The sequence below is a fragment of the Phaseolus vulgaris genome, unplaced genomic scaffold, assembly GCF_000499845.2.
Source record: "Phaseolus vulgaris cultivar G19833 unplaced genomic scaffold, P. vulgaris v2.0 scaffold_100, whole genome shotgun sequence".
Taxonomy (NCBI): Eukaryota; Viridiplantae; Streptophyta; class Magnoliopsida; order Fabales; family Fabaceae; genus Phaseolus; species Phaseolus vulgaris.
Window position 1 is genome coordinate 3,677 of NW_027174136.1, and position 18,534 is coordinate 22,210.

The window sequence follows — 18,534 nt, forward strand, 5'->3', positions numbered from 1 at the left end:
GTCCTTAGCGATGGTAATATTGGAACATTTCTCTACGCCGATCGATGGGTGACTAAGAGTTTGTTGTATGACGGAGTTGTGTTGGAGTGGCCGCTGTTGACTTGCTAGTTTGGATAAGGAGTCGGCTTTCATGTTTAGCTCTCTCGGAATATAATTTATTTCAGCTTGATTGAAGCATTGCATGATATTTAATACCTTATGATAATATTGCATCAGTAAGGGGTCTTTTACCTGATAGTCTCCTCGTACTTGTCCCACGGAAAGCTGGGAATCACTTTTACAAATGATATTTTCAACTCCATGTCCCTTGCCAGTAGTAGTCCGGCAATAAGAGCTTCGTATTCGGCTTGGTTGTTAGATGTCCTGAACTCGAACCGCAATGCCATCTCAACTTGGAAGTTGTCTGGTCCTTCAAGGACTATTCCTGCCCCGCTTCCTTTTTTGCTTGACGCGCCGTCTACATACAACATCCATCGCTCCTGCTGCACTGTTGTCGGCATATGGATGATGAAATCCACAAGGGATTGGGCTTTGATTGGTCCTCTTGGTTCATACCGAATCCCATATTCTGAAAGTTCCATGGACCATGTGACCATTCTGCCGGCCAGCTCCGGTTTTCTTAAGATTTTTGATATTGGATAATCCGTCCTCACAATTATCTGATGATTCTGAAAGTATGGCCGAAGACGTCGTGCGGCGTATACCAGAGTTAAGGCAATTTTTTCCACCTTGGCACTCTGGAGGGATCTACTTACAAAGTATATTGGTTTTTGATCTGGAGTTTCTTGGATTAACGCCGCTCCTATGGCTTGATTGGAAGTTGCGAGGTAGACTATGATGGGTTGGGTACAATCAGGCTTGACCAGGATTGGTGGTTGTGCCACCATGCTTTTGATTTGAGAGAAAGCTTGCTCGCAGTGGTCATTCCACTCGAAGGTTTCAGATTTCTTTAACAAATTTACTATTGGTTTGGTTTTTTCGGCTAGGACTGGTAAGAACCTTGACAATGAGTTTAGTTTCCCCACTAATCTTTGGACCTCTTTTAAATTTTTTGGTCTTCCCATTTGCATAATTGCTTCACATTTGTCAGGATTGGCTTCAATGCCTCTGTTGGTTAGCATAAAACCCAGAAATTTTCCACCTTTGACGCCAAACACGCATTTTTCTGGATTGAGGCGTAGATTGTACTCTCTTATGCGTGAAAACACCTCTTCAAGATTTTCTAAATGTTTCTCCACTTCGCTTGATTTCACAACCATATCGTCCACATATATTTCAATGATTCTTCCGATTTGATTTGTGAACACCTTATCCATCAGTCTTTGATACGTTGCCCCGGCATTTTTCAAACCGAAAGGCATGACTTTGTAACAATAATTCGTTGTATCTGTGGTGAAAGCTGTTTTTGACACGTCCGGGCCATACATTTGTATTTGGTTATACCCTGAGTATGCATCGAGAAAACTCATCATCTCCTGTCCCGACGCTCCATCCACCAATCGGTCTATGTTGGGTAATGGATATGTATCTTTCGGACAAGCCTTATTGAGGTCCGTATAGTCTGTACACATTCTCCACCTTCCGTTCGGTTTTTTTACGAGTACCACATTGGACAACCATGTTGTGTATTGAGCTTCCCGGATGAAACCAGCCTGCATTAGCTTCTCGGTCTCTGCTATTGCTGCTTGTCGTCTTTCCTCCCCCAACTTTCTTCGTTTCTGAGATACCGGTTTCGCTTCTCGGCATACCGACAATTTATGACAAATTATCCTCGGATCAATTCCAGGTATATCAGATGGCGTCCAGGCAAATAAGTCTTTGTTAGTACGTAACAATGTGATGAGTTTGTGTAACAAGTCTTCGGGTAGGCTGCCACTTATATAAGTGCATTGCTTCTCGTCCTGTCCGAGTATTACAGCCGTAGTCTCTTCTTTTGGTTCTAGTCTTTCATCATTGATTCTCGGATCTAGATCTGCCATCGCCACCATTCTTTCGATATCTGTGTGTTCTTTCAGGTTCATCTTCAAACCTATTGCATAACATTCTCGAGCATCCCTTTGGTTAACATAAACAGTCGCGATCTCCCCCTTTTCGGTTGGGAATTTCATTGCTAAATGCGGGGTTGAGACTATTGCTCCCAACTCATTCAAAGAAGATCGTCCTAACAACACATTATAGGACGTGGAAGCATCTACCACCAAATATCTTATCTTGATCTTTTTGGTCTTAGTTCCTCTTCCAAAGGTAGTCATCAGGTCAATATATCCTTTCGTACTAACTCTTTCGTCTGAAAACCCGATGATTTGTTCTCGGAAAGGTACAATGTCTTCTTCTTTTAGATGTAATCTTTTGAAAGTATCCCAAAACAGAATATCCACTGAGCTCCCTTGATCGACCAAGGTTTTCATGATGGCGTATTCGGCTATTTCGACTGTTATTACCATGGGATCGTCATGGTCAGGATCAATGTCTTGAAAATCCTCGTCTGTAAAAAGCATTGGTGGCAAAGTTCTTTTTTTGAAGATGTGATTGATGGTCCTGATGCTTCTCCAATGTTGTTTTCTTGCTGATGATGACTCCTTTCCAGAGAAACCACCAGAAATAGTATTTATAAACCCCCTGACGGGTCTTCCCAAACTTCGTTCCCTGCTTCTTCTCATTGGTTGTGTGTTTTGGTAAACTCTGTTGTTTCGTTCTTCTGATCTCCCACTTCTTCTGCCATCTTTTTTATCTATTCTTTTTTCTCTTTCGACTCTCTCTACCCTTCTTTCTCCTGCTTCTATCCCTTGCACCCTTCTCCCCGGGCTCATCCTCAGTCTTACATTTCCTCCTTGAACAAAGCGTTTTAATTGCCCTGCTTGAACCAACTCCTCTATTCTGTCTTTTAATCCGATACATTCCTCTGTATGATGGCCATGATTTTTATGATACTCACAATGTTTGGTACGGTCGGCATTTTCCGGTGTTCGTGCTTTCCTAGGTGGTGGTATAATTTCTGTGGACATGGCTTCTTGTAAGACCCTTGCTCTGTTCGTATTCAAGGGTGTGTATTGCTGGAATATCCGGCTTCTGAATTCTTCCCTGGCTCTTCTAACCATAGGTCTACTTTCTTTCTCTGTTTGTTTTCTTTCACTTCCATCAATCCTCACGTGATTCCGAAACTCTCTCAGTTCTTCCATTTGCATGAACTTTGACGCTCGTTGTCTCAATTCGTCTAAGCTAGTCGCAGGTTTCTTGCACAAGCTGTCAGCAAACGGCCCCGGTTTTAATGCTGTTATCATATGGTGCATGGTGACTTCGGGGCTGAGATTTCGGATTCCTAGGGCAACTCTCCCGAAACGTTCCATGAACATCCTTAAGGACTCTCCGTTCTCCTGTCTTATGTTTACCAAAGCAATTGATGTTAAATGGTGAGGACGACTAGTTGCAAACTGAGCGCCAAACTTCTCTATCAGCGTATCAAAACAATCTATACTCAAAGGTGGGAGGCGTGTGAACCAGCTCAGCGCTGCCCCCTTCAGAGTCGTAGGAAACACTCTGCACATGATAGCATCATTCCATGTGTACAAGCTAATTTGAGTGGTATATATTGCGATGTGCTCATCGGGATCGGTGCTCCCATCATATTTGTCAATGGTCAAATTCCTCCAATTGTCGGGCAACGGGGTATCAACTATAACATCATAAAACGGATGTTTTCTAGAAGATGTTCCTGCCGAGACCCCAGAGTTCTCAAGCCATTTTTTTTTGGTTTGGGAACTTTCGTTGCGGTAAAGCCTTTCGTTCACTGGTGTTCCTAGTTGAACGGTTCCGAAGGATGTATTCAAAACCGTGTCTTCATGTATTTTTCTCCTCATGCGTGCATTTTCGGCTCTCAAGAAACTTAACTCTTCTTCGTTACTCTTCTTTAGGGCCTCGAATTCTTTTTCTAGTTGAACCAACATTGTCATTGGTATGTTAGCATTATCTTCACGATCTCCACTCTGTTCCCCCTCTTGGCTCATCTTGCCTTCTACTTTTCCTTCTGACTAGTTCTCGGGCCCCACGGTGGGCGCCAAAATGTTCTTACAAAAAAGGGACCAAGAACACTCGAACCGAAACGATAAGATGGCCTCCTTCTTGATCTTCTGATTTCGGGCTATACTCTCGGTTTGCTATTGGGCTGGACTGCTTGTGTTCCTCTCGGCTGCTTCTTTCGGCTATTCCTTTCGGTTGATGTTCCTCACGAGTGGGGGGATGTACCTGCAAGTTGCTCCGATGCCAAAGTCAGAGACAATGTAATGGTTTTTTCAGATAAAACTAAGCTTACCTTTTTCTTGTGTTGACTTCCTATTTATAGGGTTTCGTTGATGGGCCTTCTACAGTACTTTTGGACTTTCTTCCCACACCTTTTTATTATTTTTACACCCCCTTGTGCAAGTTCCTTATATTATCCTTTTAGGTTTCGGTCCAGACCTTTCGGTTTTTGTTTAACACTTTGTTCATTGAACATGTAGTTCTCGGCATATAGTTCTCGGCATGTAGTTTTTGTTTAACACTTTGTTCATTGAACATGTAGTTCTCGGCATATAGTTCTCGGTTTTAGGCTACTAGTACAGTGATGAAAGAGACTTGGTTTATTAATTTTAAAGAACCTGGCACAAATATTTTATTGAAAACATGGAACAAATGACTCACCTATTATTTGTTTGCAACCTTCACGAGCATAAAATATTTTGAATTTTTAGATGATAATTTATTTTGAATGAAACGGGTACCTTATCTTCATAAAAAAGATCAAAATATTTTATGATAAAATGTTATTTAGACAGAAATAGTTGAAAGATTAAAATTTTAAAAATTATAGAAGTAATTTTTTTACTTAAAATTATATTACTTTAAATTATACCTAAAAAGCTCTCATGGTTTATTTAATTAATTTTTAAGTTTGAATAAGTTAATCTTAAATTAAGAAGTTGATTTCATTTTTGTATCTATATTTTTCTTTCTTAAATTTTGTATGAAAATAAATTTATTATTTTGTTATAAAAATTATGGATTCAAATTTTATCTATAACTTTCGTTTGCTCTTAAGTAGTAGAGGAAAATTACCATAAAAGATAAATAATAATTTCCCTAAGGTATTTAATTTATTTATTTTTTCCTGCAAAAGTTTTTTTTCTCTCTTTTCACTCATACCTATCTACTCATGATTGGTGGAAAATTAATGTTCTAATTTTTTTAATACTTTTAATGAAAAGTGATTTAAACCAAATATAATGTTTTTCACGTAGGAATAAAAAGATTTCCATTATTTAAATCTATAATTATAACTTTTGTTTTGTAATAATTGTCATTCAAAATGTATTAGTTGTCATTTGGTATTGTGAGAAAAATAACGACAAAAAACTAATCCATAAATTCCAGCTCTGTAAGAAAATTATCCAGTACTCGTAAAAGAGGAGTAGTTATAAACATTATAACCATGCTAATATATAAGTCCAGTCTTAGCAAGGTTATGCAGAGCGTGGAATGTATGGTATCTCGATTTAGTCTTTTACCAGCAAATTCTTGACGCCCCACATTATCAATGCATGTATATGGAGCTTAATGGTCTTCTCCTTCCAGTTGCTGATAGTTTGTACAAAATCAACACACTGAATTACAATGAAACGTTTTAAAATTACTTCCCAATTTCAGTATAAAAAAAGAAGAAAATGCCCTTAAATAAAATGGAATACATTCCTTTTGTAGAATATGTTTTCCGAACTCCTTCTGCAGAATATGTTCAGTTTTTTTTAGAAACATTTTTTTGTATTGTGAGTTTTTTGGATTTTTATTTCCGAAACACAATAGTATCTGCTGGAAAAGTTTTTTATGACCTCGTCCGCCTGGGTGGATCCGCCCGGCCTGGAGGGTCTCGGCCATTCCTGACGAAACGGCGGAGATGCCCAGCCTGGATAAGTTCCTCGATCTTATCCTTAAGGGCCTGACACTCGTCGGTTGAGTGTCCGGTGTTTTGGTGGTACCGACATTGCTTCCTCCGGTCGGCGTTATTTGTGCTGGCCACCTTCCTTGGGGGAGGGATTAGCTCAGCGTTGAGGGCTTCGTCCAGAATCCTCCCCCGATCGGTCGTCAGGGGTGTATACCTTGAGAACCGGATCGGTCGTTCCTTTGACCTGGCCGCCCCTGACGATCCTTCTCTTCCTTGTTTTTCTCCCCACCGGCCTCGGCACGGGCCTGGTTACGAAATTCTCCTAGCTCTTCCAGCTGCATGTACTTAGCAGCTCTCTTTCTCAGCTCGTCCAGGCTGTCGGCCGGCTTCATGCACAGGTTGTCGGCAGAGGGTCCCGGACGCAGGGCCGTCAGCATGTGCTGGGGTTTCTGTTTTGTTTTTAAAAAAGTTACGTTGTTAGAAAGACCGGATGGGTTGTTACAAAGACTGGATTAGGTTGGATAAATAAAAATACAGAAACGTTGTGATAGATTTTTTTTTAAGTTGTCGATGAATTTGTCCAATCTAACTTATTTACCTTCTTAATAATTTTTTTTTATTAAATACTATTAACAAAATTAAATATTTTTTCACCTAAAACAATTAAAACTAATGCTAAAACATAACTTGTTTTTTTTTTATTAAATAAAATTAAACATTCATCGTAGTAACCTGCAAGGTAAAATGCAATTTATTTTAAACACATTAGATTGAATAAAACTCATCCAACAGTTTAAATGTCAACCGCGTAAATTCGATTTTTTGAATCCAACAAGTACTTGGGCAATGGACCCATACAATGACCCGACCGGAATAACTTTACCCGATGACGTGTACATTATTTTAACGTAATCAGAATTATTTATGCCTCGTTCGGCATCAGAGTTATCTTATTACTTTAACGTAATCAGAATTTATTATGCCTCGTTCGGCATCAGAATTATCTTATTACTTTAATGTAATCAGAATTATTTATGCCTCGTTCGGCATCAAAATTATCTTATTACTTTAACGTAATCAGAATTTATTATGTCTCGTTCGGCATCAGAATTATCTTATTACTTTAATGTAATCAGAAATATTATTTATGCCTCGTTCGGCATCAGAATTATCTTATTACTTTAATGTAATTAGAATTATTTATGCCTCGTTCGGCATCAGAATTATCTTATTACTTTAATGTAATCAGAATTATTTATATCTCGTTCGGCATCAGAGTTATTACTTTTATGTAATCAGAATTATTTATGCCTCGTTCGGCATCAGAATTATCTTATTACTTTTATGTAATCAGAATTATTTTTGCCTCGTTCGGCATCAGAATTATCTTATTACTTTAATGTAATCAGAATTATTTATGCCTCGTTCGGAATCAGAATTATCTTTCGGCATCAGAATTATCTTATTACTTTAATGTAATCAGAATTATTTATGCCTCGTTCGGCATCAGAATTACCTTTTTACTAATGTAATCAGAATTATTTATGTCTCGTTCGGCATGAGAATTATCTTATTACTTTAATGTAATCAGAATTATTTATGCCTCGTCCGGCATCAGAATTATCTTAGTACTTTAACGTAATCGAAATTATTTATGCCTCGTTCGGCATCAGAATTATTCTGAATTATTTATGCCTCGTTCGGCATCAAAATTATCTTATTAGTTTAATGTAATCAGAAATATTGATGCCTCGTTCGGCATCAGAATTATCTTATTACTTTAATGTAATCAGAATTATCTATGCCTCGTTCGGCACCTGAATTATCTTATTACTTTAACGTAATCAGAATTATTTATTCCTCGTTCGGCATCAGAATTATCTTATTACTATAATGTAATCAGAATTATTTATGCCTCGTTCGGCATCAGAATTATCTTATTACTTTAATGTAATCAGAATTATTTATGCCTCGTTCAACATCAGAATTATCTTATTACTTTAATGTAATCAGAATTATTTATGCCTCGTTCGGCATCGGAGTTATCTTATTTAATGTAATCAGAATTATTTATGCCTCGTTCGGCATCAGAATTATCTTATTACTTTAATGTAATCCGAATTATTTATGCCTCGTTCGGCATCAAAATTATCTTATTACTAATGTAATCAGAATTATTTATGTCTCGTTCGGCATCAGAATTATTTATGCCTCGTCCGGCATAAATTCGATTTTTTGAATCCAACAAGTACTTGGGCAATGGACCCATACAATGACCCGACCAGAATAACTTTACCCGATGACGTGTACCCTAGTTTCTTCCAGCGTCTTCCCCAACACAAAACAGGCTAATAGAAATCAGCATTCTACTTCTTTTGCACTCTGGTTGAAATTGAAGGTTCTCACAGTAAAACTTGTTGAATTGAGTAATGGAAGGGAATGCGAAAAGCGACCAAATCGTGGATGTAGGATCGGTAGTGGAGGCCGTTTCAGCCGATGACGGTGATGCTCCTCTCTACAGCCTCGAAAGTCTTTGCATGCGATGTGGTGAAAACGTAAGCTTCTCCCCATTCTCCGCCACCTTTTCCTTTTCCTTTGGCTTTTCAATGAATTCACTTTCTACTTTTTCGCGCACCTTTGGCGTGGTTAATTCAGGGATTCAATTCTCCATTCTTTTACTATTTTATTTACAAGCAACATTATTACCCGAGTAATTGAGTAATGAATATTTACATTTTTTGTGTGTTTCGTCTTTTGTGTTGTTCTATCCAGGGCCATGTTAAAAATCAAGGAAACAATTATTTATCGCTCAACAAATGAGTCAAATTCACCCTAAGTCTTAATATTGTATCTTCATCCAAAATATTTAAATTTTATCATCTGACTTGAATTTCTGTCATGTTTGTCAGGGGATTACAAGATTTTTATTGACTTTAATTCCCCACTTCAGAAAGGTATGTCTTGTCTATTGCTCCATTTGCTCTTGTGATTGGCAAGTGGTTACTGTTAGTAGGTATTGGGATATATCATATATGTAGTTAAATTTCATCTTTATTTCTGTCTTTCCTTATGTTTAGGCCTCATTCACTTTTCTCCCTGATGTTATTTATTACATATTTCAATTAAATGAATTAGCATTATTGATTCACAAATTACATAATGGATCGTAATACATATTATTTTTATCTGCTGTTTCTTTTGTTTTGTCTGTCCATTAGTTTTCTGAAATATAACTCATTGTCACATTTACCTTTCCTGCAGATTTTGTTATCAGCTTTTGAATGTCCACATTGTGGTGAGAGGTAAACGGCCCTTTAGTCTATGCCCTCTCTGTGTGCGTTGAACATAATTAGTTCCTTTGATCTTCCTCTTAATTTTTCTTTCTTTTATAATTATTGATTTTATCTGTTAGGAACAATGAAGTACAGTTTGCTGGTGAAATTCAACCACGTGGTTGTTGTTACACTTTGAAGATTCCATCAGGCGAGCAAAAGGTTGGTTTGTTCAAATTTCAATTCCCCATCCCCAAATGATTATTTTATATAACATAAGAAAACATATATGGCGCCTAGGTACTCCAATGCCTCTATTAGCTATCTTCTTCCCATTCAGTTAACATCCATGCTGAGGTTCTTGACACTAGTGACTGACTGTTAGGCAGGAAAATAAAGACAGCACTTGGAGGGTGTATCATAGAAGGAAATTTAAAAATAAGGGTTAAGCGGGTTAGTTAGTTGTTGGGTTAGTTAGTTGTGGTGAGGGGGTCTTTAAATAAAGACCAACCTGCTGTGGGGGAGGGGATATCTGAATTGTTGTAAGAAGTTGACAGGATTAAACCTGTGTGAAAGGAGCTATTCTCCTTTGTAACCCTTTTGGGTGTTCTGTTCTGCATTGTAATAAAACAGAGTTTTCTTTCTTCTTGCTGTGTTTGGGAGGGAATTCTGGTTTTTCTGTCTAGGAACCTAACAATGACCTAGTTTGAAGGATGGTTTTTCATACTTTTGCATCCATGTTTAGCTAGAAGACCATTGTTGTTGAAATCAATATTTACCATGTAGGATCATACTATGCTATGAGTTGAACACACCCTAGAAAATCCCTTTCTTCTTATTTATGAAGCCCTTCCCAATCCATTCGTGATCTTCTCCATCTTGGACTGTTCAACCTTTTCTTTGTCATTCCATTGTTGCCTTAGAGTATTGCCACCTATAACTTTTATTATTGCACCTTCCTTTGGCTGTAGCAACATTTTCAGTTTAGTAATCCTTACCATAGAAGTTAATTTTGTGGGATTGAGCTTGACCCTATGCTCAAACTCTATGATGGTAACAAAGGCAATCCTAAATCAATTGTTGGGTCACCTACATTGACCAATTCCAGACTTATAGTCCTTGGCATAGGGGGTGTTGGTTCAAATGCATATTAATTAAGGACAATCCTTGCCCACCATAATTTGCAGCCACGTGCACCTTCATTATGGTAGGTGAGTGGGTAAGTATAAATCCCGCATAAAACTTGGAAAATTGTGTGGTTAGGTTAAATCCTAAACCTAAATACTAAGATAGTTCAACAACATAATTTTCTAGTCAACTAATAAACAAATAGAATTAAGAATTTCTTTCTCACATTTCTGATTATACTATTTGGATACCTGACTTACTATAGTTATAACTTTTAAATCTAATTTTGTTTTAATGTAGTGATTTTGGAGGTTATTTTCTTTGTTTATGATATTCTTATGCATATGCACTATATATGTATAGTTTTGCATTTTATGTAAAACCATAGGATCTTACCATCCAAGTTAAGATCCCCAATTTACGAGTTTTTAATCTCCTTATCCTAGGTAGAATATTGAGTTTAGCATTGTAAAGGACATCTATCATGTAATGATATAAAACTATTTGAAGCAAAATGCATGCAATCAAGATTGTAAAACTTGAGAGTTCATAGAAACTTGTGAAGGCTTTTGTAAACTTGACTCAAACTTGTAAGAGTTTACTTACCATAAAAAATATTAACAATAAATAACATAGTAATTATACATTTGAACTCCATAATAAAACAATTGTTAAAACAAAAACTTGGCAATAAAACAATACAGTCAACTACAAAAGTAAAGCATCTCGGGTTGTCAATAATACATTTCTACTAAATAAGTTTAAACTACATCAAATAATTAAGAAATAAAATATTATCTCTAATACTTGTTATGGTGAATGTATGATTATTTGGGATTATCTTATTTTGATTTGTAAACTTGTCTTTGTGGTTTGCCGTTATGATGATTTGTTTATACAAGTGTCTAACAAGTTTAATGAATGTAGATGCTAAATCGTCAAGTGGTTAAATCAGAATCTGCTACCATTAAGGTACTCAAATTTGTTTTGTTTATTTTCTTCATATTTATATAAACTTGTGTACCCTATTTCCTATTTAGATTGTAATCTTCAAAATTCTTTAGTTCATTAACACCTTGGTTCTTGTCTCTTTGAAGTCTAGGGCTAAGCCACATAGTCTTAGTTGAGCTGATATTATCTACCTACATACCTACATACCTATTTATCTGTATGTCTATTTGTTTACATAGATAGTTAGAAAGATAGATATTTTTATGAAAGAAGTAATTTAAGATGTTGCTTATAAATTTTAATGACTAATCTGCTTCTATTATTAAAAATTTATAGTCTGCTTTGTAATAAATTTATTCAAAAGGCAACCTTATATGTATATGATTGTGCAGATACCTGAACTGGATTTTGAGATTCCACCAGAGGCTCAACGTGGTAGTTTGTCAACGGTACTTCTAATACATATTTCAATTTACTTTGTTGTTTCCCATTCCTGGCAATGACAAGTTTGCTTGTTCAATTTTTTTTTCTGGGTAGGGCAGGGGGTTACCCATTATTTCATTTGTCAGTGAAAATCTCGAGTCTCAACATTGTATTTCTATTTAAGATGGCTAAATTTACTCCGCATGTGTATAATCATCTACTAATAAAACCTTAATTATTCAAATAAAATTTGAATGTGTTGCGGCTACATGAGCTGTTAAACCTAATTAAGAGTTCAAAACCTACCTAAAATTAGTTTTTTTTGGGCCCATTTTTGACCCATTTAAAACATTATACTTATTGCAATCCACAATACATTTTTTTTATCTCCGCCACAACACCTTCCGCCATAACCCGTTATGGTTTCTGTTATAACTTTATAAAGGATTTATGGGGTCTCCGATATGATCCGTTATTCAATATCGATAACATTGATGAGTGGTTAGTGGGGCAAGTAGATGATGATGATGATAATGATAATGAAGAGGGGGGAAATGAGTTGGTTTTTGATGATGATTCCACTCTAAATTAGGCAACTGCTTATGAAGCTTTAGATGTTGGAGAACTAATAATTTACACAAGACAAGTAACCAGTAAAAGAAAGCAACCATCAAGTGGTTGTGGTATTGTCATTGGATCTTCTCATGCTTCTAAGAAAGGTCTAGCTGCAACTCCATCCCCAACAAGGAGGGGCAAAGGGAAGATTCAAATCGGGGTTGGGAATGAATTGCATGATAGCTTTGATTTTGAGTTTGAATAATTACTTAACTTTGACTAGAGTTTCTCTGAAGGGGAAGACGGGGGATATGCCCCCATTGGATAATATTGAAGAAGATTCGGATAGTTAGAAACATAAGATAAATATTACCATGTCCAACTATTGGGATACGAGTCCCATTGGCAAGAGTAATGTAATTACCAGGAAAAGAAACACATGACATTAAAAGAGATGAGTGAGGTGTCATATGGTCTGTCGCACCAAAGTCTAGAACTCAAGAGTCCTTGCATAAATTTTAAGAAACATCAAAAGAGGAATTAGAGTTCTTACCAGTCATGGTTACGAAGCAAGTACCACAAGGTGGCTTACTGATAGACTCCATGAGAGATTTTAAACGTTCAATTTCAGCATGTAATGCAGGCATTCCATTGTCAATTGAAGAGGATGAAGGAAGATCATCATTATTTAGTAGAGTTGCCGTGATAAGATAAATAGTAAGAATTTCTTAGTCTCCCTTGTAAGTATAATGAAACATTAACACAAAAAACTTCAGTGACAGTGAAAGGTCGTAGAAATAGGCCCCAACATTGTGAGCTCTAATACTAACTTAAATGAAATAATATGAATGAAAGAAGATTTTTATTCAATTATATTAATTGAAACAAGACATCAACCTTTATATATAGAAAACTTTAACCCTAGAGTAATTATTACAAAGAGATATCTAGAATCTTCTACAACTTCTAACAACTTCTAGTAGTACATTAATATCCTACTAACATGAAGCTTCTACTAGTACATTTAATATCCTACTAACAACAAGGAATGTAAATCGTGGGCATCAGAGAACTCTTAACTTTCTTTTGTGAAAATTCATGAACATTGAACAGTTGAAAATTTGTAATCAAATGATTCAACAATATCTTTTGTTGTGTAATTATAGGTGGAAGGGATACTTATGAGAGCAACTGATGAACTTCAAGCCCTTCAAGAGGAACGCAAAGTACTATTTATTTCTGCGCTATATTTTTATTTGATGCATGCATTCTTCTTTAAATAACTTAATTAATGTTATGCTTTCTACCCTCTAGAAAGTGGCTCCGGAGACAGCTGGAGCAATTGATCAGTTCTTGGTGAAACTGCGAGCCTGTGCAACAGGAGAATCATGCATCACATTTATTCTTGATGATCCTGTCGGAAACAGCTTTATTGAAAACCCGTAAGAGATTATACCTTGTAGAAGTATTTTTTTTAAATGAGTAAAAGTATTTTTATTAGAGAAGAGATTATAACAATAGAGGCTAAGGTATCCTCACATACAAGTAAATGACAAAAGGTATTCAGTGATAGCATATGAATTAGCAACCTCCTGGATTTGTTGCTCAAGAGTGGAGTGTGGTTTAGTATGTAAAGTGCTGATCTCTGTATGGGCTAAAATTTAGTCACATTGTGCTTGTGCTTGACTTTGGATTGGATACATTCTTTTATGAATCACACCATATTGTACCTTTTAACTTATTTTAAATTGGTCAAGACAAACATGTATTTGTTGGTGAGGCAAACTTGTACCTTCATTTGGTACTTGGTAATATTAGTCCAATGTTTTAGCTAGTACTATTTTAAGTAAATGCAGAACACATTGAATAGGTTTGCACCATCATCTGATCCATCGTTGACGATCAAGTTTTATGAGAGAACTCCTGAGCAGCAAGCATCATTGGGATACCTTGTTGATTCTGCACAGGCTGAAGGAACTCATGTTGATGCCCCGGGAGGCGGAGAAGCTGTGACTACTGATCAAGTGAGGAGAGAACCACATGGATCAGTAGGGGCAACAGCTGGCCATCGTGCCATTGCACAGAGTAACAGTGCAGAAATTGCTGAAGCCTTGTTTCGATATACTGCACCAGAAGAGGTACAATTGCTGAACTATATAGTTCTGTGTACTGAGCTTTGGCCTTATGTGTTTGTTTATTCAATGTCAAGTTGCTGCCTTTTTTTGACAGGTGATGACTTTCCCTTCTACTTGTGGTGCCTGTGCTGCTAGTTGTGAGACTCGAATGTTTGTCACCAGTATCCTCTTAGCACTTTTCATACTTCCCTTGGGATATTGTTTGATTATGTTACATTTCTTTAGAAGGATTCTGTCATTTTAAGCTCGATGTAAAATTTATTGGGTTAAAGAAGATTTATATTGTGTATGCAAGAGTACATAGCTTTGTGGGGTAAAATAAAATTATATAAACTATTGGGGCTTATTTTTTTTTATTCCATGTTTGTATTTCAGTTGAAATTTGGAGCTTTAGCACCTTTTTGATCTGCAAAAAGTGAAATTACATAAAATAGGGGATAGTTTTTCTTTATTTCAACTTCCGTTGTGATTCTATGTTTCATGTATTTCAGTTGAAACTTGAAGCTTAGTGTCATCTACTTGGTGCTGAATAGTTTTTGGATAACCATGTGTTCTATTAAAAATCCTGAACATGATCTACTTTCAAATTTCAGAAACTTGACTATGGATTTATGCTAGCTACACAACATTAATTTCAAATGAAACATCTGTCTACAGTGTTGCATGTATTCTGATTGCTGATAGGGTAAAAACTAGATAATATTTATTTGCTTGCTTGATAACGGTCATACTCTTCAAAATATGCCATGTGCCAATTTTATATTCTATATTATTGCTTAGCAATTTCCGGCATTTCTTCCACAAGCTGTTGATCTTAACAATGGACAGATATTCCTTACTTCCAAGAAGTAATTGTTATGGCATCCACATGTGATGCTTGTGGCTACCGCAACTCTGAGGTATGCTGATTTCTTGAGTGTAGCTCTGTCTTTTTAGGGCTGGAATAAACATTAATTTTCCATCTTGCAGTTGAAACCTGGTGGACGAATTCCTGAAAAAGGAAAAATAATTACTCTTTCTGTGAAAAATGTCAATGACCTGAGCCGTGATGTAATAAAGGTCTGTAATTCTTTGTGATCTTAACTAATTTCAACCCATCAGTTTCTTAATTTGTATATGTTTAGTGATGAATCATGGATCTTGTAGTTTATCCTTGCATTTAGAGAGCATATATTTTTTCTTGTTTCTAGTATGTAATTACTACAAATTGGGATCAGTAAAAGAAATCTCATTAGAAAAGAAGGTAGTTTGGACTTTGGTTATTGAGCTACTCAAATGTAGGGAAAAATGTAAGCTTCCAAACCTGTTTTGCAGAAAGTGTAAAGTAACTAAGGATAAAAACTAATCATGAGTACTCTTTCAGTGCCACTTTAAAGTTTTGCAATTTATTTTGACATCTCCCTTGCATGAAGCTATAGCATTTTAAGGAATCAAATTCGCATTTTGGGGTTTTTAGAAGCCTGAAATGATTTTTTCATCAAGAGATAACCTAGAAACGTTAACACCAACATGTACTGTTTTCAATGATATATCAAAAGTTGTAATGATACACACAGTCTTGCTAAGTTAACCTGTGAAATATGTCCTGATGGTACCCATATAGGCCTGACCATTTAAACATTATTTTATGCAATCTGAGATCTATACATTTTATATCTATTGACTGAGTAGTTTGGTTTGATTAGTCTGATACTGCAAGTGTAAAAGTTCCGGAAGTTGACTTGGAGCTGGCAAGCGGAACCCTTGGAGGAATAGTTACAACTGTTGAAGGTTTAATTACAAGAATTAGTGAAAGTAAGTATCCTTCTATCAGTCACACAAACTATATAGGCAGCATCCTAATGAGACAGGAGGAAGGAAAGGACATCGTAGTACCCATACACTTTGTTCAGCTTCAATTGTAACAAAATGATGAAAACATTTTTCTTTTCAATAGATCTTTCAATTTTCAACCACTTGAGCATCATTATTTATTTCTTTCATTCCAAATAATCTATCTCAAATATGTTTTAAAAGTCTTCTAAATGCCAAATTTGTATCTGTTTTGGATGGGTGGAGTTTAAACTGTTCTCTTTTGTCATGTTTATGATGTTCCTGATCCCGTGGTGTGATTTAATTTTTAATATAATCTATTTATTTTTGCTAGAATGTATCAATGTAGAATATAATTTTATGTGATTTGTATGTACAGGCCTTGAGAGGGTCCATGGCTTTACTTTTGGAGACAGTCTTGATGAAAATAGTAGAAGCAAGTGGATAGACTTTAAAGCAAGGCTAAACAAGGTAATACGTGACTATTTTATGAGAGTTGGTTTAAATTTCTCCATATATGTTTACTATATAATTCTATTTATCAGGTTATTATTGCAATTTTTTATATTTATTCTTTACACAATGTTTTGTGGCTGACTGGGAAAAGACGGAAGAGGAGCAATACATAACTTCGGGCATTGTATATTCTTTTGTATTTCTAAAATAATCTTGTCTTTATTTCTTGTTCTCTTTTAGGAGGATATGTTGTCCCGTTTTGTACCTCTTTCGAAACCTCACTTTGAAAAATTTAGTAAAAAAGAAATGGACGACAAAGAGAATAGGGTTCACGGAATTTTAACCAAATGCATTGTAACAAGAAGGGTCACTTTGAGCAACAAAGACCTGTGGTCATATTCCATGCTACTTTTGGGCTACATTATGCCTCTTTAATACCAGCAACTAATAGACTGCATCGGTCTTTGTGTCTTTGAATTTGAAGGCTTTGATTTGACTTAACCTATTTAAACTTATTGGTTCAAGGTCTTGGATCCCACTTTTTTTATCTGCATTCTTTCATTGTATGCAGCTTCTTAGCTTGGAAGAACCTTGGACTCTAATTCTTGATGATGCATTAGCCAATTCTTTTGTAGCACCTGCAACTGATGATCTGAAAGAGGACAATCAATTAGCTTGTAAGATTTCCAACTCAGACATCAAGCTATACTTTGAGCAGATAAAGTTCACATTTTTTGAGTTGAAATTCTGAATTCCATTTCCATGATGCCAATTCTTTTTCTATACATATGGAAAGTTGAAACATCAATTTTTTGTTCCTTAAAATATCTTATTCGATTCAACTATCGGAGTTGCTGGGGATCCCGAGTCCAGTATAGACCATCATGTAAATAAACAAACAAACAGAAGTAGGTTTATTTCAGACATTTCCCCTTGTTGGGACTCGTGTTTCAACCTTTTGCTTTACAGTGTGCCCTGAGTAGCCTGCATAATTGGATTTGTGATGAATCGGTCTAATGTGCTGTATGTGTAAATATGATTCTGATTGTTTAATGCTGTGTTTAAATATGGTGCATAGTTTTTCATGTAAATATATTCATGTTTTGTGGTTTACTGTTTTGCAATTGGTATTTCTCCAGTTGAGGACTACAAGAGGTCATGGGAACAAAATGAAGAATTAGGTCTGAATGATATGGACACCTCTTCTGCCGAAGTTGGTGATGCACCAACCAATACTTCTAAAACTGAGTGAAGATCATGTAATTTCCTCTCCTCACACCCCAACCAAAACAAATGGAAGTATTTTTGTGATAGTTTGATATCATCGAGAGAATGGAAAAGTCTGTTGTCTTGAGCCTCATTTCATTGGCTTATTGATATATTTTAATGTAAGCCCATTAACTTGTATCATCCGTTAGAATAGTTGTCTGAAAAATGTAACTTCGTGAGTTAGTAAGTTAATTGCTTTTTATTTTTATTTTTCTGGTTTTGTGGCCATCTGATTTTATTTCTTAGAGCAATTTTTTTCTTCTTTCCCCTTTTTAGCACAGCGGCGATAATTATCAAAGGTTGTTATCAGTGAATGTGAATATTAGTATCAACAAAGTATTTCGATTAAGGATTGGTAGGATATTGAAAATATTCATGGTTAGTAATAAGAAAAGGAAGATAAGGAAAAACAGTAAATTAATTATCAACGAGTATTCTCAAAGGTGATTGTTCTTACAAAAAAGGGACCAAGAACACTCAACCCTAAACCCTAAGAACCGAAACGATAAGATGGCCTCCTTCTTGATCTTCTGATTTCGGGCTATACTCTCGGTTTGCTATTGGGCTGGACCTAAAACAATTAAAACTAATGCTAAAACATAACTTGTTTTTTTTTTAT

General features: G+C 36.0%; 2 protein-coding genes across 3 annotated transcripts; one reads left to right on the plus strand and one right to left on the minus strand.

The window, feature by feature from the left end:
* Window positions 1-227: 227 nt before the first annotated feature.
* LOC137817511 (uncharacterized) lies at window positions 228-4,004 on the minus strand. Its single transcript, XM_068620795.1, has one exon. The coding sequence runs from the start codon at window positions 4,002-4,004 to the stop codon at window positions 228-230; it is 3,777 nt and encodes a 1,258-aa protein (XP_068476896.1).
* A 4,259-nt stretch (window positions 4,005-8,263) lies between these two features.
* On the plus strand, window positions 8,264-18,123 carry LOC137817514 (uncharacterized). 2 transcript variants are annotated; one of them, XM_068620798.1, is made up of 16 exons: window positions 8,264-8,469; window positions 8,824-8,868; window positions 9,176-9,216; window positions 9,327-9,408; window positions 11,242-11,286; window positions 11,658-11,714; window positions 13,410-13,469; window positions 13,558-13,685; window positions 14,114-14,381; window positions 14,473-14,539; window positions 15,207-15,277; window positions 15,348-15,437; window positions 16,064-16,172; window positions 16,570-16,661; window positions 17,218-17,323; window positions 17,786-18,123. In XM_068620798.1, the coding sequence occupies exons 1-16, from the start codon at window positions 8,344-8,346 to the stop codon at window positions 17,896-17,898; spliced, it is 1,500 nt and encodes a 499-aa protein (XP_068476899.1). In that variant the 5' UTR covers window positions 8,264-8,343; the 3' UTR covers window positions 17,899-18,123. The 2 variants fall into 2 exon arrangements, with proteins under 2 accessions (XP_068476899.1, XP_068476900.1); XM_068620799.1 differs by having other exon boundaries at window positions 8,289-8,469; window positions 8,687-8,868.
* Window positions 18,124-18,534: the final 411 nt, after the last annotated feature.

What these genes read in the sequence shown, in the direction of transcription:
- LOC137817511 (XM_068620795.1), bottom strand. Translation starts at nt 4,004, where the DNA reads ATGAGCCAAGAGGGGGAACAGAGTGGAGATCGTGAAGATAATGCTAAC.
- LOC137817514 (XM_068620798.1), top strand. Translation starts at nt 8,344, where the DNA reads ATGGAAGGGAATGCGAAAAGCGACCAAATCGTGGATGTAGGATCGGTA. An exon ending in TAATTCCCCACTTCAGAAAG is followed by an intron (nt 8,869 to 9,175) that starts GTATGTCTTGTC and finishes CCTTTCCTGCAG; the next exon opens with ATTTTGTTATCAGCTTTTGA. An exon ending in AACGTGGTAGTTTGTCAACG is followed by an intron (nt 11,715 to 13,409) that starts GTACTTCTAATA and finishes GTGTAATTATAG; the next exon opens with GTGGAAGGGATACTTATGAG.